The following is a 26,031-nucleotide window of genomic DNA, read 5'->3' on the forward strand; positions in this document are numbered from 1 at the left end:
TATGTCAGTCATTTTCTAGGTCGAGTGCGGCCCAATTGTTTAACATGACTGATTATCCTTTGAAGTTCTGTAGTTCAATCCCCACCCCACAAAAAATCATTACACACTTTGAAGTTTTGAGTTCGTTACGAGCGTGGCAGACAGGCCCCACTGTTGAGTAGCCAAAGAGCGTGCGGTGGGTGCTTTAGATATTGCCTTTCTTCTAATTCAAAGTTAAGGGCGTGAAAATCAGCACACAATAACGACACATCATCAGATAATTTCAGTAAATTTGAACTACAAACATGGAGTGCATTAGAGGATAATTTCAGTAAGTTGTCCTCCGTTGGTACAGCGGTAAGTCTACGGACTTACAACGCTAAAATCAGGGGTTCGATTATCCTAGGTGCACACAGCAGATAGCTCAATGTGGCTTTGCTATAAGAAAATACACACACTCACCACAAACTTAGAGTACATTACCGGGTCATTTCAGTAAGTTTCAACCACAAACTTAGTGTGTGTGCATAACCTGATCATTTCAATCAGTCTCTACCCTACACTTTAAAGGATATTTACTCTCTCAGCTGACCTATTCATGTGGGGACACTTAGTAAACGAAAGCCACATGCATAGACACAAACACAGCGAAATTTATATTTGATTACCCTGATTCTAAAGCTAATTATATCTGTTAGATGTAATATAATTATATCTGCAAAGAACTTCGAAACAAAATTTAAATTTTAAAGATGAATGAAGAAGTACAATAGTTATTCACTAGATGAACCATATGACTCCACATGGTTTATTACATGAAACCATGTATATCAACAGTGAAAGTAAGACATCGGCCTTCGTTCATCTGTACAGTTTATTTGTTTTTAATTTCGCGCAAAGCTACATGAGGGCTTTCTGTGTTAGACATCCCTAATTTTGCAGTGTAAGACCAGAGGGAAGGCAGCTAGTCATTACCAACCACCGCCAACTCTTGGGCTACGCTTTACCAACGAATAGTGGTATTGACAGTCTCATTATAACGCCCCCACAGCTGAGAGAGCGAACATGTTTGGTGTGACGGAAATTCGAACCCACGACCATCATATTTCGAGTCAAGCACCTTAACCACCTGGTCATGCCGGGCCGATCTATGGAGTCAATTTCGAAATTTAGGTTCGAGACATCATTTTCATTAACTTTATCATAATATTTAACTGATATCCGTTCTCAATTAATGAACGACATAAATTTTTCTTTTCGCTTTTTATTCATACGTATAACAAAAAGGGAATTGTGGGTCATTTAAGTAGATTAATAAAAAAATTAGATGACTTTAATAGCACTAGAAAGTCAACTCGTATGTCGATCATCTTAAGGTCATAGACTGGCAGCTTTAAAGCCTTTAATGTACAGTCAAACACCATCGTTTTGTTTTGTTTGACGCAGATACTGACCTAAATATTGTAACCAGTGCTACAAGTTTGAAAGGAATTGCGAATACAAATAAAATGAAATTAATTATGTCGAGAAACCAAAAATAGGAACGTGTTTATTTTTTGTTACGTTATTTTAAAGTTCGAATCCTCAACAATAAAATTGGTTTGCTTTGAATTTCGCGCAAAGCTACACGAGAGCTATCTGCACCAGCCGTCCCTAATTTAGCAGTGTAAGACTAGAGGGAAGGCAGCGAGTCATCACCACCCAGTTCCAACTTTTGGACCACTCTTTTACCAACGAATAGTGATCATGCTATAACACCTCCACGGCTGAAAAGGCGAGCACGTTTCGCGAGACCGAGATTCGAACCCGCGACCTTCAGATTACGAGTCGAACGCCCTAACCCACCTGGCCTCTGCTTAATATAAGCTTTCTCGAATATTAAGCCTAAGTTTGTGACGTTGATTTCATAAGTTGCTTACGGAAGTGAAACACGAGTGTTCCACGTGATTTTTAAACATGGAAACTAACAGTTTTCCTGTTGTTGGAAACTGAGGACATAAAACAATAATTCCGTTTTTATTTTCGCATTTTCACAGAACCAGCGTTGCGTGACTGGGGTCATAGGGTCAAAATGTATAAATTTAAATTTTGTTTAAATAGAATATTTCGGTAATATTATTGATTAATTATTTGTAGTTAAGCACAAAGCAACATAATGGGCTATTTGCAATATCTTTAAAACAGGTATCGAAACCCGGTTTTTAGCAATGTAAGTACAAAGACATACCGCTCTTCCACCAGAAGTAGGTCGAAGGACAAAATGCGGGCTCTGAGGGTTAACTCAAATTACAGAGGAGACCTTAAGTATTATTAAAACCTCTGGGAAAGGGTAAATCCACTTTGTGTTTATCATAATGTCGGTGAAACAAACCATTCTCTTGTTGTCGTAGAGTCAGTGTGACTAATGTTTAACCGATTTTGATTGGTTTATTTGGTTCTGCGTAAAGGTACAGGAGGTATTATTATCTGCGTTACCGTCCTTAATTTTAAAAATAACAGACTTGAATGAAGTTAGCTGGTCAACATCACCCACCGTTAACGATTGGACCACTCTTCTCAAACTGTATAATAGGATTTGACAGCTACTCTTACTACATATCTGCTAACCCCAAGTGAAGACTGCAATTTTTTTTAGGGTAACGAATGCGACTCATGGGGTTTCAAACCCACAATTTAGTACGAAAATTGATCTATGGAAGCACTTACAATATATTTTGTCTTATGTGAAACTCTTCGAACGTTCTGCACTGTATAGTTGGTGTGATTAATGTGAAACAGTTCCAGACTTATGTACTGTGTAGTCAGTGTCATTAATGTGAAACTCTTCGAAAGTTATGCACTGTATAGTTGGTGTCATTAATGTGAAACTGTTCGAAAGTTATGTACTGCACAGTTAGTGTCATTAATGTGAAACAGTTCGAAAGTTATGTACTGTGTAGTCAGTGTCATTAATGTGAAACTGTTTGAAAGTTATGCACTGTATAGTTGGTGTGATTAATGTGAAACAATTCTAGAGTTATGTACTGTATAGTTGGTGTTATTAATGTGAAACTGTTCCAGACTTATGTACTGTATAGTTGGTGTCATTAATGTGAAACAGTTCCAGACGTATGTACTGTGTAGTTAGTGTCATTAATGTGAAACAATTCTAGAGTTATGTACTGTATAGTTGGTGTCATTAATGTGAAACAGTTCCAGACTTATGTAATATGTAGTTAGTGTCATTAATGTAAAACAGTTCAAGACTTATGTACTGTATAGTTGGTGTCATTAATTTGAAACAGTTCCAGGCTTATGTACTATGCAGTTAGTGTCATTAATGTGAAACAGTTCCAGACTTATGTACTGTGTAAATAGTGTCATTAATGTGAAACAGTTCCAGACTTATGTACTGTGTAGTTAGTGTCATTAATGTGAAACAGTTCCAGACTTATGTACTGTGTAGTTAGTGTGACTAATGTGAAACGGTTCTAGAGTTTTGTAATGTGTAGTTAGTGTGACTAATGTGAAACAGTTCTAGAGTTATGAATTGTGTGGTTAGTGTGACTGATGTGAAACCCTCTCTAGGATACTTCTGTTTCAGAGCTACTAATCACTTCCCGTATTGTTAGCACTACTTACCATTTTGAGGCAAGCTATTAATTCTTCTATTATTAAAACAACTTACCGTCTGGATGCTTCCAATTGCTATGTAGATTTTTAACACAGTGTACCGCTAGAAGTCTACTATTTGACCAATATTAAAATAAAAAGAAACTAAAAGCAGATAGCAACCAACTTAGGTCCATGTATTTTTCACTGTTATAACCTGAACTCCGATATAAGAAACAACACTACGTGTGTTATATATGTTGTTTTTTTATTTAACACTCTGAACATTTGTTTATATGGCATTTAAAAGATATGTAGCATTGGTGCTGCTAAGTTAGTTTTATGAATTATTGATCAGATAAGCTGTTTAAAAACATATAAGACCAAAAACATGGTTTCTATACCTGTGTTGGGCTCTATAAAGGAAGTCCATTGCTTAACAACAAACAATGAAGCAACTTAATTTAGGTGCGCATGAAATGATTCTCAGGGCCCCGACAAGGACATGGGGTTTAGGCACTCGACTCATAATTCGAGGGTCGCGGGTTCGAATTCCGGTCGCACCAAATATGCTCGCCCTTTCAGCCGTGAGGGCGTTATAATTATACGTCAATCCCACTATTCGTTGGTAAAAGAGTAGCCTATGAGTTGGCGGTGGGCGGTGATGAGTAGCTGCTTTCCCTCTAGTCTTACATTGCTAAATTAGAGACGGCTAGCGCAGATAAACCTCGTGTAACTTTTGTGTGGAATTATGTGTGAATTTAAAGAAACACAGCTAAAATACTAATTAATTACATTTTATTAAGTAGGAGAACAAATCACCCACAAAGCAGCTGTTCCATTTCTTTCTTTTTTTCCCTTTCTTTTTAACTCTAATTAATATTAACTTCTGATCACAGCAAACTCCCTACACTGGTAAGAACACGAAAATAACTTATTAAGTAGAGATTCTGAAAGGCTCGGCATGGTCAGTTGATACTGGCACTCGACTCCGAAGGTCGCGGGTTCGAATCCCCGTCACACTAATCCTACTTGCCCTTTCAGCCATGGAGGCGTTATAAAGCGACGGTCAATCTCACTATTCGTTGGTAAAGAGTAGCCCAACAGTTGGCGACCAGTGGTGATGACTAGATGCCTTCCCTCCAGTCTTAAACTGTTAAATTAGGGACGGTTAGTGCAGATAGCTGTCGTGTAGCTTTGGCGAAATTCGAAAACAAACATATTCTGAAAACAAGACGGTACAGATGGTATCGGGAGAAAACGCATTTTTATTACTATAAGAACTAGTAATAAGACCGCTGTAAATTTGAATAATAAACTAAAAGGAAAATTGGAATTATAATATTCATACACAGTCTTGCATAAAACGCTGTTATGAAAAATATAAAGCTGATTTTATGGTCATATTTTTTTCTCCAGACATGAAAGTCAAAGGACATAGAATATATTTCTAGGTCTTAGAGGTTAAGGGTTATAAAGAGTTTCTCCAGATGTAGAGATCACGTATCACAGAGCATTTTTCTCATGTCTTAGAAGAGCAGAGGTTATAGAGTACTTCTCCATATCTAGAAGGTCAAAAGTCACAAGGCGTTTTTTAGGTGCTACGAAGTCAAGGGTTATAGAGTATTTTTTTTTAATCTAGAAATTCAAAGGATATAGAGTATGCTTACACATAATAGCACACACACACACACATATTTCCACTTTAAATATCAGTTCTAGCAAACAGAAATAAACAATCCAATAGTCTGTTATGTTTTTTACGTTTATTTGTTATTAGATGTGTTTCCAAGATATTGTTGTACACCAGTTAGCGCTTTTTATTTGAAAAGCTCGTCATATAATAATAAATAAGTTTAAGTCACAAACTAGAAACATTCCAGGTTTTCAACAGCAACTTCGGACGATCCTTACTTGCATATCCACTGTTTCTGTTTCTGCTGTTTGCTTCAATCCTTTTTTTTTTCACTGTCCTCCTTAGGCCACTGGGCATCAAAACCGGCACCAAATCCCACGTGCAGCAGTCTGTCAAAGTTGTTTAACTCATGACGTCATGGTTTTCTTGTCGAGAGTAAACGACCTTACAGAGAAACAAACCAAGCATGAGTTGTTGCTAAGGGTAGAGTTAACAACAACGATTTGTTCTCAAGTTCCACATAACTGTTTCAGTAAGTCAGTCAATTAGAACATAGAAAAAGCTGACGAAAATAAATAACAGGTTAAATAATGGTCAAGTTTCTCACGATACAAGTTAGTGATTTGATTACGATTGGTTTTGCATCAAGGGCTGTCATGGACTGATGATTGTGGCTCTCAACTCACAATGTGCAAGTTGAAGGTTCGAATCCCGTCACTCAATGTAGGATATCAAGATTTAGCACATATGATAGAAGAGAGAACCACAGAAATTGAGATGGAAAAACTATAAAGACAACATCCAATCTTTGTGAATGTTAGCATGCTCAGAGACTATAATAGTTTCATTCTGAAACTTATACACTCATACCCTGTAAAGACGTCATCAACATCAATAAATACGTGGAGATTAGTTCACCCAATCATAATCTTTCTGCAGCACATTATTTGTTCTACTTTTTAAACTCTCTAAAGTTTATTGTATCATAATTAACTAACGTGTGGGAATGTCAAGTTTCCAAAAACATGATGCGTCTGTGAAAGTTTCTGTCATTATCCGAAGCGTAATTCAACCATCTGTTGTTTGTTTTGTTACGAGAAAGTTTCTTCAATTACGTTATGCTTTGGAATGAACTACAACCATAATGCTCGTTTACAAAGAAAATAACAATAACTTAATCAGGAGTCTAATTACTTTGTTGTTGTTTTTTCAAAACAAATTTTACCAAACAACCAGATTGTAAACAGCCAAATTGTAAAAACCAGATTGCAAACAGCCAGATTGTAAACAACCAGATTGTAAACAGCCAGATTGAAAACAACCAGATTGTAAACAGCCAAATTGTAAACAACCAGATTGTAAACAGCCAATTGCGTCAACATTATTCTTGATTGATTCCTCCAGATATATTTTCTAGAAATTTACAAAAGTAAAGTAGACATTTGGCAGATAAATTTATTTCTATAATTTCAACACGGCTCATTCTAACAGCATCAGATACAGTTTGGTAGAGTTTTACTTTGGGGTAGACAGTAAGTGTAAGTTAATATCATTGTTTAGAGAGAAACGTTTAACCTGATTGGAGGGCCCCGGCATGGCCAGGCGGCTTATGGCGTTCGACTCGTAATCTGAGGGTCGCGGGTTCGCATCCCCGTCGTACCAAATATGCTCGCCTTTTCAGCCGTGGGAGCGTTATAAAGTGACCGTCAATCCCACTATTCGTTGGTAAAAGAGTAGCCCAAGAGTTGGCGGTGGGTGTTGATGACTAGCTGCCTTCCCTCTAGTCTTACGCTGCTAAATTAAGAATAACTAGCGCAGATAGCCCTCGTGTAGCTTTGCGTGAAAATTCAAAACAAGCAAACCTAATTGGAGAATATTGCAAAACTTTTCATTTAGTTTCATGAAGGATTACAAAAGAACTTCTGAGCTAACTCCAAGAACAAAATAAAATTACTGAGCTATCTATTTCAATCATTGGTTATTAATATCACGTTTTATGGGAACTGATATTTTTTAAAAGAAGTATTCTTACCCAAAAATTGAAAACGGAACTTTTAATACCATACACACCGGTTGTGCATTTTCACTTCCGTATGGAACATGTTATGGAGTCTAATAATTGTAAAATGTATTAAAATGATGGCGAGGTAGTTAGGGCACGTGGCTCCTTATGTGAAGGTCACGGGCTCGAAATCTCGTCCCAGCCAAACATGCTTGCCATTTTCAGCCATTATAATGGGGACGCTATAATGTTATACTCAATTTCATTACTCGTTGGTAAAAAAGTAAGTAATAGCTGGCGATGGGTAGTGATAACTTGCTACCTTCCCTAGCTGTGTTTCATTGCTAAATTAGGGACAGCTAGCGTAGACAATACTGGCGTAGTTTTGCGCGAAATTTCGAACAAACAAACGTATATTTTAGAATATGACCAGTGTGACTGCTGTCCTCTATCGGAAACTTTTGAAGTTCTCTTATTAAGGAAAATACATTTATTTAGTCTTAGCTTTTGATACCGTATTCTGTCTTATTTTATTCCTTGCAATCAAATTGGGAAGAGTTTCAGTATAATATAATTCTGGAATTGTTTTTCGTTTTTTGCGATATTTACGATTTACTAATTTTTGTTTCCATTCGAAAGTGAATAAATGTCTAATTTACAGTGTAGAGAAAGAAACTTGGTTTCCAAAAATAAAATTTCGATTTTTTAAATCTAGAAACTGAAGATAATTTTAAAGAGGTATAAAATAAAAACGTGTTCATGTCACGTGTAAGTTTTCGTGATTTAACTACAATTTTTAAAATGTTATAAAATACTTTATAATTACTCTTCTTTTTCATTTATTCCGGCAGATGGCAGGAAACTAGTGATTTAACTACAATTTTTAAAAGGTCATAAAATATTTTATCATTATTTTTCTTTCTGAGTTATTCCAGCAGAGGGCGAGAAAAATAGTACCTTGTATGATTACCTAAAATTTAATTATTATTATACACCTAATTTTTTATTAGTGTACCTAAATAATAAAACTTACTAAATACTAAATCATTTCGTCTGTACTCTGATGTCGTTGTCAGGATACTCCTGCGAAGGACTAGTTTTTGTCATGACCGAGGTTCGATCCTGTGTTTTCTTATACAGAAGGGTTGAAGATATATCAATACGTATGCATATAATAAAATTAAATTGTTATATACACGTAAATTAGAAATTATAGCAACAAACAGTAATTCATGTTGAAAAAATTAAAAAGTCTACGTGATCTGATGTTTTTATCAAAAATATTACACAAAATACATTAGAGTTTTTATCTAGAAATATCAATAAATAATGTACATTTGAAAGTTTATAATAATTAATTTCATCATCCCCCACGAGTGGCACAGCGGAATATCTGCTGACTCACACCGCAAGTCTGAGGATTGCGTGTTCAAATCCTCGTCACATTAAACTTGTTCGCCTTTTCAGCGGTAGGGGCGTTATAATGTAACGGCCAATCCCACTATTTGTTTGTAAACAGTAGCCCAAGCGTTGGCGGTGATGACTAACCGCCTTCCCTCTGGTCATACACTGCTAAATTAAGGACGGCTAGCGCAGGTAGCCCTCGTGTAGCTTTCCGCGAAATTTAAAACAAATAAAAAACATATAAAAAATAGGGTTTTGATACCCGTGGTGGGCGGAGCACCGAGAGCCCATTTGGTACCTCTATGCTTAAATCTATTCAAACAAACAATAAGTTTGAAAAAAAAAAGCTTTAGGTTTTTCGTCATGGTTATCTTGGTAAAAATATTATTAATTGCGTTTACCCTGCATTTTAAAAATCTTTACAATAAAAAAATGTCGTGGTTCAAACGGTCTAATTTTGTGCTTTAAAAATAAACAATAATAACAAAAAAGAAAGAGAAAAAAAGTTTTATTATCAGCATACTGCCTCATCTTGTGCTAGATTATGTTAAACTTTAGATAAAATTCAAAATTGTTTATGATTAGGTTTCATAACTGATAAAAGTAGTTTAATTTTCTATGTTTTCTATTGTAATTTCAGAATGTGGGAGAGAATAAAAATTGAAAAAAAACTTAACTCATTTATCATTTCTATAAATGACATCGTCCATAAAATATTCTAAAATGGAATAATCATTGTCTCTTCACAGGTTTAGAAGGTGGACGGAGGATCATGTTTTTCTACTGTTCTCTATTCCCGCATAAAATTACTTTCCTAGTTCAAGCTTCTAATCGCCAGTCCATTTACTGATGTCATCAAGCCAAACAAGGTTCTATCTATATCTGTCTTTTTTTTTTCCATTTAATTGTGACCTGAGTAAACCTTCCATTTCTTAAATAATAGGCCCATAAGTTATTTTGTATTTCTGTGTAGTAAAATGAAACAGCAAAGGTTAATTTTGAATTTCAATAGCATCTGGTAACTCGTGAAAATTGTTAACGAATATAAAACTAAAGTACAAGTAATGGTAAAATGGTGCAGGATGAATGTATCAAGTTTGGACAACGTGTTGGCCTTTACAACTTGTGGAAAACAAACAAACAAACAAACAATATATATATTACATGTTTAATTAATTCTCACGAAGAAATAGAGGAACTATGAAAATGAGATATTTGAAACGATTAGTAAAATATTTAAACAACACGATGTTTTTAATACTGTCAAAGCAATGAAGTAAGCATGTCACCGTAACCTTCGCAAAAGGGAGTCCGAGGGGCTTGACAGACTTAAGGACTGTCAACAAGGACAATAAACATGTGAAGTCCATCTTTTATATCTCTCCAGCGGTACAACGGCATGTCTTCACACTTATAAATCTAGATGCACGTGGTGGGCAGAGCACAGATGGTCCATTGTGTAGTTTCGTGCTTATTTATCAATAAACCATCTTTTGTTGTACACTGACTGTGTCGGAGTTCACGTATCTGTTTTTTTCATGTTTGTTTAAAGGAACGTTCTTCATAAGCAATTAATGTTCATAGAATATAATTTTTATATGTTATTATACTTAATTCTAAGACTATAGGAAAAACTGGTTTAGCAGCAACTTTGAATGTACAGATAAATATATTTTATGAAGGTTCAAATTATATTTGCATATATAAATAGTAGTAACGTAAATTACATCAAACGTATATAGGTGGTTAAATTAGCGCTAAATAACAATTAACGAAAGTTGGTTAAAAATTCAAAATCGCGATGCGTGTATAAAAAATAAAAATACAGATCATGAACTCGGGATGAAAAATTGACAGCCTTACTACTGTGAAGGTTTGTTTGTTTTGAAATTTCGCGCAAAACTACATGAGGGCTACCTGCGTTAGCTGTTACTAATTTAGCAGTGTAAGCTCTTGGGTTTACTCTTTACCAACGAATAGTGGGAATCATCGTCATATTATACGCTACCACGGCTGAAAGGGCGAGAATGTATGGAGCGACGGGGATTCGAACCCGCGACCCTCATATTATGAGTCGAACGCCTTAACCCACCTGGCTATGCCGGGCATTTACTGTAAAGGACGCTAAACTCGCAATCGTGGGTTCGAATCTCCGCCCCACCTAACTTGTTCACCTTTTTAACCTTGTGAACGTTATATGTGGTAGCCACTCCCACTATTCAGTGATAAAAGAGTAGCCCAAGAATTGGCGGTAGGTGGTGATGACTAGCTGCCTTCCCTCTAGTCTTACACTGCAAAATTAGGGAGGGCTAGGTAGATGGCCCTCGTGCAGCTTTGCGCGATATTCAAAACAAACCAAATCATAACGGAAATTACCCGTAGTGACAACACAAAATACATTACTCACGATGGTATAAAATACCTAGATCTGCGTCACCAAAGTTTATGCATAAATATTCAAACATGTCAATAATAGTAGATAGACTCCTAGAAGAACAATAAAACATTTCGATAAAAATTGGAGAAAAAATGAACTATTATGTGAGATCGATAGATTGAATATTCGCGCAAAGCTACTCGAGGGTTATCTGCGCTTGCCGTCCCTAATTTAGTAGTGTAAGACTAGAGGGAAGGCAGCCCGTTATCACCACCCACCGCCAACTCTTGGGCTACTCTTTACCAACGAATAGTGGGATTGACTGATACATTATAACGCCCCACGGCTGAAAGAGCGAGGATGTTGGTGCGACTGGATTCGAACCCGTAACCTTCGGATTACGGGTCGAACGCCTCAACACGCTTGGCCATGCCGAGCCGGTATACATTAGATTAATAATTAAAGAAATAAAATAAAAACAGGCCACCTATGAACTAAACATCACATTAGTGAGGAACTTGAAAATAAACATTGAAAGGTAATTTACGTAAATATTTTTAGCTAATCCCCTAATATGGAAGTGCGATTGATGGAACTGTAAAGAGAAATGATATGTTCATACCAAATACATTGGTGAATGATGCATGAACATTGCACTGATAGGGGTCTGAGCAAGTGCGGGTTACTCTGGCTCTCATGTAATATTTATTGACACATTAAACAGTTTAGATACACAAAGAAAAGGAAGAGGCCAAGTGCACTTGACCCTTCTGGGTATATATTAATACCCAAACGACGAGAGAGAGTGAATCGTCCGCAGTAATAGATACGTGTGTGTACAGGGTGTCCCAAAAAATGTATACGCACTTTGAATGATTATAAATACAATGTTTATTAAGATATATCTAGGTTTTATAATCCAAGTTTAAGAAGACAACTGTAGAATCTTTTGAGTTATCGCAGGTGTTCGAACTGATGACCGTTCTGATCCGGGCACTGCTGATAACGCGGTGAGATTTAACGAATCATTTTATTTGGTACTTGGGCGCATTCTCTTTCAACTGCTTCTCTCAGTTCATTGATGTTTGCAGGTTTTGTGCTCAAAACCTTATCTTTGACGTATCCCCATAAAACAAAAGTCCAGAGATGTTAGGTCTGGTGAACGTGGAGGTAATTTACTGCTACCTCTTGGCCCAATCCATCTGTTCGGCAAAGTTTCGTCAAGATAGGCCCTCACATTACGATGGTAGTGGGGAGGTGCTCCATCTTGCTGGAAATAAAACTCCTCATCTCCAAATTGCTCTCGAATGCGTGACACGCTAGATTCTTGCAACAAGTTCAAATAAACGAGACCAGTGTTTGTGTTTTCGAAAAAAAAAATGGTCTAGTTATGCCCAACGCTGATAATCCACACCACACTGTTAACCACTGGTAAGTTTACGTGGTGTTCAACCGTAACAGGCGGGTTCTGATGAGCCCAGTAGGTGCAATTGTGGCGATTAACTGAGCCTCATCGCTACAGACAATCTTGTTTGGAAGCTGTGCATCCTCTGCAGTTTTTGTCAGGTACCACTCACAAAATCCAGTCAGAATCATCTTCATTGAGGGTGTGGACTAATGCTGGAATAAAACTTTTCCAATGAGCGTGCTTCAATATGCGATGGACGCTCGATTTTGGGATTCCTGTTTGCCGAATAGATTTTCTTGGAGATCGGTGGAGACTTTCCAACAGCTCTGCTTCTCGTATGGAACTGGTGGACGACTGCAGGCTTCCAGAACGCCCTTTATGAACGTCTTGAACAGTTCCATTTGTTTGAAACGTATGTCTAATTCGAGTAATGGTGAGTGGATATGTTTGAAACTCCTTTCTAAAAGAAGTCTTTACACTTCAGCTACGTTCTCACACTTCCAGTAACACTTTAAGATAACTTTCCTTTTATCAAAGCTTAGTTTTACTTCTTCCATTACTTCAAATCCGTTGTATCTGTAAAATAAGAAAGTTTGAGTTATAATCATTTAAAGTGTGTATACATGTTTTTGGGACACCCAGTATATATCCAAAACACATGTAATACAAACACACAGTAAATAATAATCTAAGCATAATAAAATTATTTATCAAGAAGCAAACACAACAATTTAAATAAATTATTAAATAAGCCCATAAGAAATAACAATAGGGAGCAGCTGGCATGGCTATTAACACTTTTATTGTTTGTTTTTTAAATTTCGCGAAAAACCTACGCGAAAGCTATGTGCGCTCGCCGTTCCTGATTTAGCAGCGTAAGACAGGAGGAAAGGCAGCTAGTCGTCACTACCCACCGCCAACTCTTGGGTTACTCTTTTACCAACGAATAGTGGGATTGACCGTCACATTATAACGCCCCCACGGGTGAAAAATAGAGGATGTTGGTGCGACTAGGATTCGAACCCGCGATCATCAGACTACGAGTCAAACGTCTTAACCACCTGCCTATACCGTGACACAAGATTGGAAATGTGAAAAACAGGATTCTTTCTGAATTTAAAATTTTCTCAAAATACTTTCATTAAAATGTTTGTAGGTATGAAATGCTCCTTGTTTTGGGGACCTTACGTATAACGAGTTTGTATAAATTTATCTTTAATTTTAAACGATTTGCTTCACCAATATATAATTCACCACAATTTAACCAATATTCTGAAGAATATGTTATGTTTGTTAAATTGCAGTTTAGCAAATTATTAAGACAAAACAAAAATGTCTTTATTATTTTATTTATTGTTTTTTATAGTTTTCATACACCGAAATTATACAAATGTATTTCTTTCTTTCGCAACAGAAAAAAAAATCTTCATGACGGAAACCCCACTTGAAATAAAAATGTATCTCAGAACGGCTGGTATGGGTATTAATACTTTTATTGATAAGGAGAAAACAACGTTCCGTGGTCATCGTCAGGTTAACAAAGATAACTTAGGAAGGTAGAAACGTTGTTTTCTGCTTATCAATAAAAGGGCCAGGCATGGCCCGATGGGTTAAGGCGTTCTAAGGGTCGCGAGTTCGAATCCCACTCGCACCAATACATGTTTGCTTTTTCAGCCGTGGGGGCATTATAATGTTACGGTCAATCCCACTATTCATTGGTAAAAGAGTAGCTCAAGGGTTGGCGGTGGGTAGTGATGGCTACCTGTTTTCCCTCTAGTCTTAGATGATTTCTATTGTAAATTCTCTGTATTTTCAAATATTTTTCATTATGCATTTAATATCATTTTATCATTTTACAATTATATTAAGAAATTTAATGTCTCATAATCTAGTTATATCAAATCCCATACTTAAATTTATCTTTAAAAAAATCATTGTGTACGAGACATATCTATACCACTATTAAATAGTATTTCATAAGTGTAAGTAGTTTTACTATACAAATTATCAAGAAAACCTTTAGATATGGGATTGAGAATGAACTTTCAGCTTCACTTATAATAAGATATTATGAAACTGTATTTATTTCTATCTTTTGACACGTTTAATTATTTGCATATCGACCCATCTCTTTGTACAGTTCATCTGTGTCTTTCTCACATTGCAGGCTAGTCCTCGAAAGAACAAAGTCAACAATAGACAAGAGGTAATAGTTTTTCACATTCCTCGCATCTCTGTTTATTGTTCAAATAACAATACCAGTGGTATTTTACTTACTGACTGATAAAAGAAATATACAAACAATTCACAACACAAGTATAATAATGTGTTTTAGATTTTAAAACTACTAATTAGAACACTATGTTTCTCTTCCAATTTATTCAAATGACATACGAACAATGTGAACTATTATATCGTGGTCAATGTTGCTTACTTACACCATATAGTTAAACATGAAACAATGAAAGAAAACTGTACTTTTTAAAACAAGTGTTGGTCACAATGAATAACATTGTAAAATGTATTCAATATTACATCTTTAACCAATTATAAATATTATACTTCAACCAGTAAGAATTTACACATTTAGTTAATGTAATGTAGATTGTGCTTAATAGTATTTTTCATATATTATAGTAAATAATTCAGAAAGACAAATAAACATAAAATGATATTTAAAATATATTACTTTTATACTTTTATCATATTATTAAAGTTATTTGTAGAAATAAAATAAATAACAAATGTCCACATAATAATTTAACAGCTCATGTTCTAATAATTAATAATCTTATTTACTGAATGTAATTCACATTTCACTAGATGTCAGGGTAATTTAGGTGTATGATGTCACCCATATAGTGTTTTCAATAGATAAATAATTTATGTACAACTTGACTTTAATAAAAAGAAGTAAATAATAAAACAAGTAAAATGATTTTTATCAAATAACCTGAAACTTTAGACAATTAAACGTGTTTCTGAAACAGGAATTGGCCTATAAATTTAGTTAACACCATTGTGTTATTTAGTACCAAATCATATATTATGACGTTTTTTTTGGTTAAAGTTCGTATTGCGACGCTAGAGGTGAAATTCTTGGACCGTCGCAAGATGAACTACTGCGAAAGCATTTGCCAAGAATGTTTTCATTAATCAAAACGAAAGTTAGAGGTTCGAAGGCGATCAGATACCGCCCTAGTTCTAACCATAAACGATGCCAACCAGCGATCCGCCTGAGTTCCTCAAACGACTCGGCGGGCAGCTTCCGTGAAACCAAAGTGTTTGGGTTCCGGGGGAAGTATGGTTGCAAAGCTGAAACTTAAAGGAATTGACGAAAGGGGCACCACCAGGAGTGGAGCCTGCGGCTTAATTTGATTCGTTAAATTATTCGGCGCCCAGGCCGTGAAAGTGGGTTTTATCGGGGTACTCCCGTTTCCCCCCACAGCAAAATCTCTGGCATCGGACCTGTAGGTCCCAGCCTCATTCTGAAAAGGGCCGTTTACCCAGTCAAGGGTATCTAATCAATCACAGTAAATTTCAAAAATCAATTCGCCTGCCGCCAGTGTACTACGTCCTCGAGCCAGGGTCTGGCTCACTTCACTTTCGCTGCTTTCGTCCAGTTCTCCCGTCCTTCCTCTCACTCACAAATATTTTTGAAATGTTAAAAATAAAGTAAAAATCCCACGGATATTTTAAAACATTTCTCATGTAAGGGGACGAAGAGGAACTACAAAGTTCCTGAACACCCCAGTTGGGGAGATAACTCTTCTGATTTCTCTCTCTCTAAACTGAACCCCTGCCACGCTAGTTTAGTTTTTTAGTAAAGTTTTAAGTAGGGTCAAACCCAACAACTATGTGCGTATGCGTGGTACTATACTTCATGGCCTAGGATCCATATAGTGTCCTCCCTATTAATTGTATGACCCTGGCATGTGGTCATCAATTGTATGCCCACGCAGTGAGTTGGGGAAGAAGGTAGAGGGCGTGGGTTCTGGAAATGACCCCTTAACGTTGGTTCATCACTACGGGGTACTTGTACCGTACAGGAGGAACTATTCTATCTTCACTGACCTCTAAATATTCTAAAAGTAAAAAGAAAACATATCTTTTATTTATAAGACTCAGTTGTTAAAAGTACGATAAAAGTTATTGTTGTTGAAATTGGTATTTTAGGATTTTCCTTATCTGCCACTGGAGGGGGAACAGTTCAATTTGTTCTTTCTTATTAACTGAGAAGTTACGGAAAGGGGCTATCTGTGTTTAGCCCACATTTAATATCTAAACTTGTTTTCAAGCATTGTAAGTCCGCAGACATACCACCGTGCTACTGGGAAGACTGGTTTCCTCAAGGAACAAGTCTAGTAAATGGATTTTTCTTCAAAATCATTGTTACGCTAAGAAATATCTTCCGTAAGATGATAAACTATGCCACAAAAAGCAACAAAAACGCTTGTGAACTTTCGTTCCAAAAAAATGTGATGTCAAAGAGTCATTTTACATGTACTGGAGTGTATTGCATGATAACAGTAGAGTCACAAATTAATTATAAAACACGAAGTACAAGTTCATGACAGGAATAAGAAACTTTCACCATTATACTTAACGAAATGTTTTAAAACGAAACTTACTGGCTCATATCAACTTACTTCAGTTGAAAAGAAAATGTCTATAAGGTCCAGCATAGCCAGGTGGGTTAAGGCGTTCGACTCGTAAACCACGGGTTCGAATCCCCGTCTCACCAAATATACTAACCCTTACAGCCGTGTAGGCTAGCTGCCTTCCCTCTATTCTTACACTGCACAATTACGAACGGCTAGCGCAGATAGCCCTCGAATAGCTTTGCGCAAAATTTAGAAACAAACAAAACTTCTACGTCCTTCAATTCACGTTTTGTTGAAACAAGTAGAAGGAAATGAGAACAAAAAGGTTTAAAAACATAAAATCCCATGTATGGTATTATACCCAGACGTATTCCTATGCCACTGGGGGAGTTTCTTAACATTAAGAAAATCATTTGTTTTAAAAATTTATGCCAGGCCAGACCATGAGATTAATAAACCTGATAATAAATCTCACTCATGTATCACCTGTTGTGGTGGACACAGAACACCAGATTAACTACCCTTGTGATAACGTTTGTCCATAGTTCTTGTCAATTCGACAGTCTCTCTCGCACCTTCTAAACCTGATATATATACACCTACCCCACAGAAGAGCTTCGTGATGTGTTTACTGGCGTTGCCTACCTGCAGCTGAGGGAATTCGTTCCAAATTTGAGTTCTCAACAACACGAGTGTTTAAAATAGTTTCTATTTACTGGTGTTTGTGGATATTTTTCAGACACTAAAGTTACTCTTGGCATATTGTACATTGTGATGATTCTCTCCTAACTACAACTAGGCTCCAAGACCTTTATTCTGAGACGCATATCAATAATACAATAAAAAATACTTTGGCGTAGAGGTCGCACCAACTAAAACGAGAAATCTGTAACCCAGAAATTCATGTTAACACGTGAATATATTATAGTGGTATTATTATTGTTACTATTGTAGTTATTTCTTGGTAATCGCAGAGCTATACAGTAGGCTATCTATTCTGTGTTCGTGGAGGAGACTGGAACTACAAATTTTAGACTTATAAACCTCATATTTGTCTACTATCCAGCGAGAAATATAATACATGCATTCAACTGATATTTATAACAACAGATAAAAACTAAATGCTTTTTCAAGATTTTCTTTTTGTGAAAGTATTGCAAATAAACATTCTTTACAAGGTCCCTTGGTGGGTCAGTGGTAAAATTACAGACTTACAAAGCAAAATCCGAGGTTAAGTTCTCTTCAGTAAATACGATGGAAAGTTCATTAGAACTTTGCTTAATTAGCCAATCAAATGCCACCTCTGATGGGATGACGGTGTGGCTGTCCACTTAAAATTTGGGATTAAAGACCTCCCTCAATAGACAAAACATATAATCCTATATTTTTTTCAAGCAAAGCTCTGGAGGCTAACCGTTATATCTGAGGTTTAAAATATTATTTTATTCCAATTTTGTGTTGGACAGAGTACAGATACTGCACTGCGACACTTTGCGCTTAACAACAAACAAATACTTCCAGCTATGAAACAAGACCAGATGTCGTTATTACTCGATAACCTCTTAATGATTTAGTAACTGTTTTTTGTGATTTTGATCAAAAGAGGTCGAAAATCTTCTCTGATAGTGTGACCTGCCATCTAGTGAGTAAAATAAAACGTAATGACTACATCTGTTTGTTTTTTTTAGAGATCATACACTTGTAAAATAGGAAATAAAAACATATGGAATGGTAGTTATTCGTAAAATTTCTATGAGGTATATGTAAAACGAAATAAATTTCCTAATCAACGTAATGATTTAAATCGTTTTAAACACTATCCATCCACACTATCACTTTACTTGTTTACGTACTTTTTACTGTACCTAATATTTTGTTTTTGGATACATTTATAGCAATTCTACGAATAACCAACGATTTATACTTTTTGTTAAAAATGTGATTTTACCATTTGTATTAAAATTAGATTCTGTTTAGTTTCATCAAGGTTCGTGTTAAGATTGCCAATTGTTTCTTCTGCTGCATACCTTGACCACTGAGAATGTTTCGTTTTTTTTTTTATCACGCTTCAAAGTATCTAGTTATCTCATGATGTTCCTGTTGGACTTGTGTTGCCATACACATGATGTCAACATCTTTACATCTGGCCTTCTTCCATTGGTACTGCTCTTGCTGTGATGGAGACGTTACTCTCAGATAAGTAAAGCTCAAACGAATCTTCTCAAGGCCAGATGGTTGGGTCATCTTGCATCTTCCTTTAATATTCCGTTTGACTTGACATTAGCAAAGTCTGGTTTAAAATGTTTTGTGGTTTGGTTCCTTTCCTCTCTTGACGTTCTTTGGTTTGATGTTTTTGTCTTCTCATTATATTATGAACGATTTTTTTGTTCCAGTCCTGCTTATATTATACCTAATTTGTAATTTCTTTATCAACAGGTCTTACCTCTCATGCGGTATGTCGGTGTTGCATTTCCCCTGGAGAAAAGTTGTATATGGATTATTGATCGTCTTAACATTTTATTTGAGGATAGACAGGGCTGAGCTTGTCTCGTGGCTCTCTCTACATTTATATTCTGATAATGGGTATCTTGAGATTTCGTGTATCAGGATAAAATGTTTAGCATTACTGTTTATCTTATCTGTGTAATGTCTGTTTTGGGATGGTTATCCCTGTTTGTCCTTTCTTTCGCTACTCGTTGGGTGTGAAACTCAGGGTTTTTAGCTCTCTACTTTCCTTGTTGTTTCCCATGTACTTGGATTCTCTTCTCCAGTATTTCCAGCTGTTCATCATTGTCAGAGAGGTTAGTGGTTTTGATGTTTTGTCATTGTAGCCTCATTTTCTTTATCATTTACTGGTCTCTCGACATTTTCACTAAACTGGGGAACATCAACTTTATCAGTTGATTACTTTTGCAACAACAACTGATTTTACAGTAACTCCAATTAATGAATTATTTTATATGGCATAATTTATAAATACTCATAGGTAATTGATTATATTGATTAATCAAGTTAATTTTCCAGTTCTATAAATTATCATTTATACAACTGAATATGGCTAAGAGCTACGGAACTTGGTCTTAGGAAAATTTAACTATCACGCTTGCTGCTATGGTTTGCCTACTTATAGCCATTCAAGAATTTGTGCAACTTCATTCAGAAACTGTATATTTTTGCCAATGCTAACAATTATTACCTTTTGCTAATACAATCAAGTCCGTTTTGCAGAACTGCCTTATTACTAGTCAAATTTTCTTCTAGTCTTCCATTGCAGTCAACAGCAGTGCTCGTGACATTCTCAACACTAAGTCCACTGTGCTCACCGTAGTCACTCAACTCTTCTTTTTCGACTCCATGCTCAGTTATACTACCACTGGTGCAACTAGCTGTGTCACTACTGTTCTTCTCTTTTAAGTCTGACTCAGAATGACCTGAATCATTGTTTTCATAACACACAGAAATTAGTTAGCAATTGATAATGACAAATTTTTTGTCGTATGTTTATTCGACCAAACACATGATCTGGTTTGAAATGATTAAAAAAAGGCCACTAATTTTATACTTTACATAGAACATGAATGATAAGAACTTGGAGGTCATAAACAGCACAAGTACGTCGTATGCCATACACCTAAATGTATCAAAATAATATCAGAATTTCCTAAAGCCTTTTGAGATGCTGACCCCTTTAGAAATTTATAAAGTGGTCACTGATTCTCAAATTCTTAGAACATAAATTAGAAGTGAAACTTCAAAATATAATCAACTTTATGATGCAATCATTAGGAAACATAAAATGTGAAAAAGAATGAGGTTTTCTCTAAAAGTTGCCTGATGAATATTGGACTGTAGGATTCAGAGTTTGAGTCTCAAGTCCCTGAAGTTTCTAACATTAAACCTATTTCTCTGTCTCTTCAGAAGTCCAACCATTTACATGACTAATTGCAGTTTTAACAACATACAAACTTGGAGAGTCATACAGCAGTTAGATGCATAGGCCAACTTTAGCACAGGAGTTATTTCTGTCCTCCTATCAACACTTAAGTCCTTATTCACCCCTTTACAGTCTCAACAAACCAAAGGGATCAATATGAACCATTCTGGGAAACCCTAATTTACATGATAAAGAATTTTGACACACATTTGAGAAATTACAAAGTTTTATATTTAAATATCCATAACAAAGATATAAATGAAAAATATAAAGTTATTACTGAAATAAACCTCAAAAATGTGACAAGAAAAAACAAAGAAATAATAATATCTGATCTATTAGAAGTCATAAAAATGAAGAAGATAAATTGGAACTATTTTAAACTGTTCTGGTCATCGTTATGATGAAGTCCAAAACTTCATAAATACCATTAATAACTTTAATCCAACATGAGGTTGTTTGACATAATCTATTGCAAAACATAAATTATTTTCAAAGTAAAAAAGTCTCTGTCATAAAGAACGTAATAATATTGAACAATTTTAAACAGAAATAATACAATCTGTTAGACACTTTAAAATATATACTTACAATATTTAAAAATACCATGCAATGCATCTGAGATAAATAATAATGATACGATAAAATCTGTGTCACTAAAGTTAATAATGACCAGACAATATTTTTTATAGTAAAGATGTATTTTATACAAACAAAATTGAAAATTACCAATCCTGAAATTTTTTTTAAATAAAAATATCATATTAACATTACTGTGAGATATCTAACCAGTCACAAGTTGAAATGGTGAAATGTATTAAAATCTTGAAGAATATTTATCTGGGAAATGTAATGTGACATCGTGGTTATCGTTAAGTTTCCACAAAGCTTTGTTAGCATTTAATCACTATGTTGTACAGCATAACTGTCACAGTTTTACATTTTTAACATAAAGGGTGTTTTACCATTTCACTATGAATAATTTACAATTATAATATTTTAAGTACTTCTGGATATAAAATTTCATTATCTTGACTTCCAAATCACTTTTATAGTATTTAGTGCAAACTACAGACAAATACCCAAATTCAAACCTACAGCTTTATATAATTACATTTTCACGTTTACAAAATACAATTTCATGAAAGTTCTTAAGTGGTGTCACATCTGTGCTAAAGTACAAACATTTAAACCTAATGGCTCAGAAGAGCTAATTTGACAAATTATAAACTGTGCCCAAGTACAACTGGTCACAGTGATGACCCTGTAAATATTTTCTTAAAACTGTGAAAACAGAACAGCTACATTTGTACAGATAGTTGGTGCTTTATTGACACAGTTTTGCAAGCCCGATAAAAGATATGAATATTCAATCATAATGAAAATAAATACATTTTTTATTGAGATTTGTTGTATACCTTCTTTAGTAATTAATACTTTTCAAATTTTCTGGCTCTTTCTGTTACAAAGATTTATTCATAACCTACCATCATGAACTTTAACAAAGCTATCACCACCACAGTGGTAAGAGTAGTTAAAAATATGTTTGCTAACCATATTCTTAGACTTGACCAATCTATCTTCACAAAATAACATGTTGTTTTACTATTCTTTGATTGTTTGTTTAAACAGAGTATTTGTGATGAAACTTAGTTGAATGGACGATAACTGCTGTAAAATCACAAGTGTAGAGGATGGCATTTTGAAGTCTTCCACTTCAAGACGAGAGGTGGAAGACTTTCCAAATGTTATCATCTACACTTGTTTTTCTCCAACAGGCATTTGTCATCTATTCATGTAAGTTTCATCAAGTTATTTTACTTGTGTTATTTACATACAATAAACCTAACAAAATAAATAAGGATTTGAATCAAAATAATATATTGGTGTTACCTTCACTACCCTCTAAATTTAACTAATGTCTGGTTGTAAGAGAAACTTTTCATAGCTTTCAAACAGATATAATTTAATACAAAAAAAACCTTTTAACAATGAGAAACACACCTAAAGAAACTAAAAATAAAAGTATCAGATCTCTAGTTTAGTTTTATGTTTACTAAACTTTTCACAAGATTCCTCTGTTCATCTCCGAGGACCTCTGCTTAAATATTTTACTTGCTTCACACTGATGGAAACAGTTTATAATATGCTCCATCTAATGGCATTCAAACCTTATTTGTAGCTATATTCTTTATGCTTTTCTTCATTGTAGTTCAGACTACATGCTGTGACATTATAAAAGGGTGGAATTGAAAAACTGTAATAATAAAAATAAGGAAAGAAAGAGAAAATGTTTAATTGTGTATTTAAAGTATGATAGTTTATTTATCTATAAACCAATGTTTTGGGATGGAATGAAAATTTGAAAATAATTTAAAGTTGCACCATTTACAAGAGATTCCCCTCAAAGCTGTATGCAAACAAGTGTTTACATTTTTTAAATTTTCTTTCCAATTTTTATTAACAAAATGTTACAAAATGATAAAATAACCAATTCTAAAGTATTTTTGAGTTAGAAAATGTTGAATTAGAGTTTTCTATGATAACTATATTGGATAAGAATCTTTTTACCTTTTACTTATTGAACTGGCGTGTGTGTTTTTCTCATAGCAAAGCCACATTGGGCTATCTGCTGAGTCCACCAAGGGGAATTGAATCACTAATTTTAACATTGTAAATCTGTAGAGTTACCGCTGTACCAGCGAGGCACTACAGAACTGGTAGTTATCTACTTTTATTTCATGTGGTAGTTAAATTAAAATAAAAAAATTTAACACCTTCACTTAATTCTGAATCTTCCTGACTAGTACTACTTTGTTTTCTTCTCCTAGACACTCGACGACGTGACAAAGATCGTTCCTTGATTTTCTTCTTCAGAAACCACTGAAAAATAAACAGAGAAGAAGAGAGTAACAAAAGTATTTTTCAATGGCACGAAAATAACAAAATTTACTAGCAATAAACAAAACAGGTTTTTTTTTCCAGTATGTCACTGTCCAAAGTTACAAAGTTCCTTTAAATAAGAGTAAATATGCATAAATTGTGTGTTTGTTTTGAATTTTGTGCAAAGTTACGTGAGGGCTATCTGAAGTAGCAGTCCTAATTTAGAAGTGCAAGACTAGATAGAAGGCAGCTAGTCATCACCACCCACTGCTAACTCTTGGGCTACTATTTTACCAACAAATAGTGGGATTGAGTCTCACATTATAACAACCTCATGACTGAAAGGGTGAGCATGTTTGGTGTGACGGGGATTCATACCCGCGACTCTCGTGTTATGAGTTGAGTGCCTTAACCACCTGGCCATGCCAGACCAAATATGCAAGGGATCTTCAAGTCAATAGACAGGACTTAAGTATTTTATCACAGAATTACACGACCCTGACCGTTATATCTCACTGATTACAAATATCCCAGAACATTTTAACAAGCATCTCAAAATCTTTGGACCATCAGTTTTATTTGGCAGTCTCCACAAGGGGAAGTTTTAAGGTGTTAAACAGTTTTAAGAATTTCCAAAGACTAACTACTACATAACATTAATTTTTTTAAATACATGTGACAATCATTCTCTTGTAATTCCATTGTTGGTTAGGGTAGTATTACTTTATTACTTGCATTTGAATATCACTCTTATACATTCTAAATTACTTTTTGTGTTACTACTTACTTACACAAGACCTCATGATTATAAAGAGAGCAACATGCCTACCTTAAGCTACAGGTTCAGGATGAGAAGTTAATTTTTTATTAATGGAAGCTCCTTGAAAAAAGGCATACAAAAGAGATGATGAGTTAATAGTGTGAAACTGTCCTCAATTTCTTGTAAGGAAATTTTTTATTGGAAGTAAAAAAATTGATATATAAAATATTTTTACAGACTCATCTTGTGTTATCCCTATTATTAACAGTACACCTTCTTGAATTTACAATTGAAGGCAAAGAGAGCTTTGAGAACATGGCTGTACCATGCTAAAAATATCCCTGGAAAAATGTTAATTTACTTTATTCAGTGAACTTTCTTCAAAGATAATAACAGCTGGGGCAAAATCTTGCTATTTGCCAATCAACTATTTAAGGGGGAAGATATACATACAAACGTAACCACCAAATGGGAATGACTAGGGTTGTAAAATTTGTACAAGGATTATAACATAGGATGGGAAATCAAATGATGGAATCTCTAACAGAAAAATGTAAAAATGTCTTAACTGAAGATAAATAGCAATGTATAAATAAACTTCTGTTTAATCCAGATTGTTAAATCCACATTCTTCATAATGAACTTTATGAAATGATTCAAGCAAATAACTCAAAATATTCAAATATCCTGTATCATGTTAAATATTCAGTAAATTTTCTTTTTCCTTCACAATCACTGTACTTAATAACACATTAGGACATATGATTGCATGAACAAAAGAAAGAGGAACACTAAAAAATGTATCAGACATGGATACATTGCTACAGCTGTACCAAACTATCCTTAAAACATCTCAAACTGAATGTTATGAAATAAAATCAGAAATATAATGCCACAATAATAATGTATGTTGAATAAAGTTGTAATGTTTACTTCCATAAAAATAATTTTACGTCATTATAAGCAGAAGTATCAAATGAGAGGAACATCTTAATAGTGTGTCTTAAAAATTGTCTTCTTAATTTAGTTGTTAAAAACAAACAGTAACAAAGGCTGTAGCTTATATTCATCACGTTTTTATGACCTACAAATGAAATGATGTCTGACAAAAGTACTTGAGGGAGAAGTATATGTATCTAGAGTTGCATAGTAAATGTTACCACAAAGAACTGTGACTATACAGCAATATCTGTAAGTCAAACACAGCTGATAATAAAAACAATCTACAAAAAACATTTTTTGGAAACTATGTACTAGTCATTCTGTTAACAACTGTATTATTATTTCTTAACTTAAAAAAACAGCAACAACCAACATCTTATTGAAGTATGCTTGTTTGTTATTGGATAAAACAAGATAGTTTCATATAATATAGTACTGATTAATACATACAAATTACTGTTTAAAACATTAAAAATAAACACCAGCTAACAAAACAACACTAAGTATACAA

The 26,031-nt window shown here is 34.7% G+C and overlaps 2 protein-coding genes across 23 annotated transcripts in view; one reads left to right on the forward strand and one right to left on the reverse strand.

Annotated features, from left to right (window-relative positions):
• The window catches only part of LOC143239950 (nonsense-mediated mRNA decay factor SMG5-like), a 220,519-nt gene that overhangs the window by 79,131 nt on the left and 115,357 nt on the right, over window positions 1-26,031 (forward strand). The window lies entirely within an intron of this gene.
• The window catches only part of LOC143240517 (exocyst complex component 6B-like), a 59,905-nt gene continuing 45,730 nt past the window's right edge, over window positions 11,857-26,031 (reverse strand). For 18 of the 20 annotated variants that reach the window (XM_076483068.1, XM_076483060.1, XM_076483066.1 and 15 more), the window contains 2 exons: window positions 23,713-23,818; window positions 20,155-20,432 (listed from right to left, as the gene is read on the reverse strand). In XM_076483068.1, coding sequence (XP_076339183.1) covers window positions 20,194-20,432; window positions 23,713-23,818 — 345 coding nt within the window. In that variant the 3' untranslated portion in view covers window positions 20,155-20,193. Of the gene's footprint in view, window positions 12,974-20,154; window positions 20,433-21,143; window positions 23,819-26,031 lie in introns of those variants that run through there. The other 2 variants (XM_076483071.1, XR_013021798.1) reach the window with 2 other exon arrangements.

This window comes from Tachypleus tridentatus, chromosome 13 (assembly GCF_004210375.1).
Source record: "Tachypleus tridentatus isolate NWPU-2018 chromosome 13, ASM421037v1, whole genome shotgun sequence".
In the NCBI taxonomy this organism is placed as follows: Eukaryota; Metazoa; Arthropoda; class Merostomata; order Xiphosura; family Limulidae; genus Tachypleus; species Tachypleus tridentatus.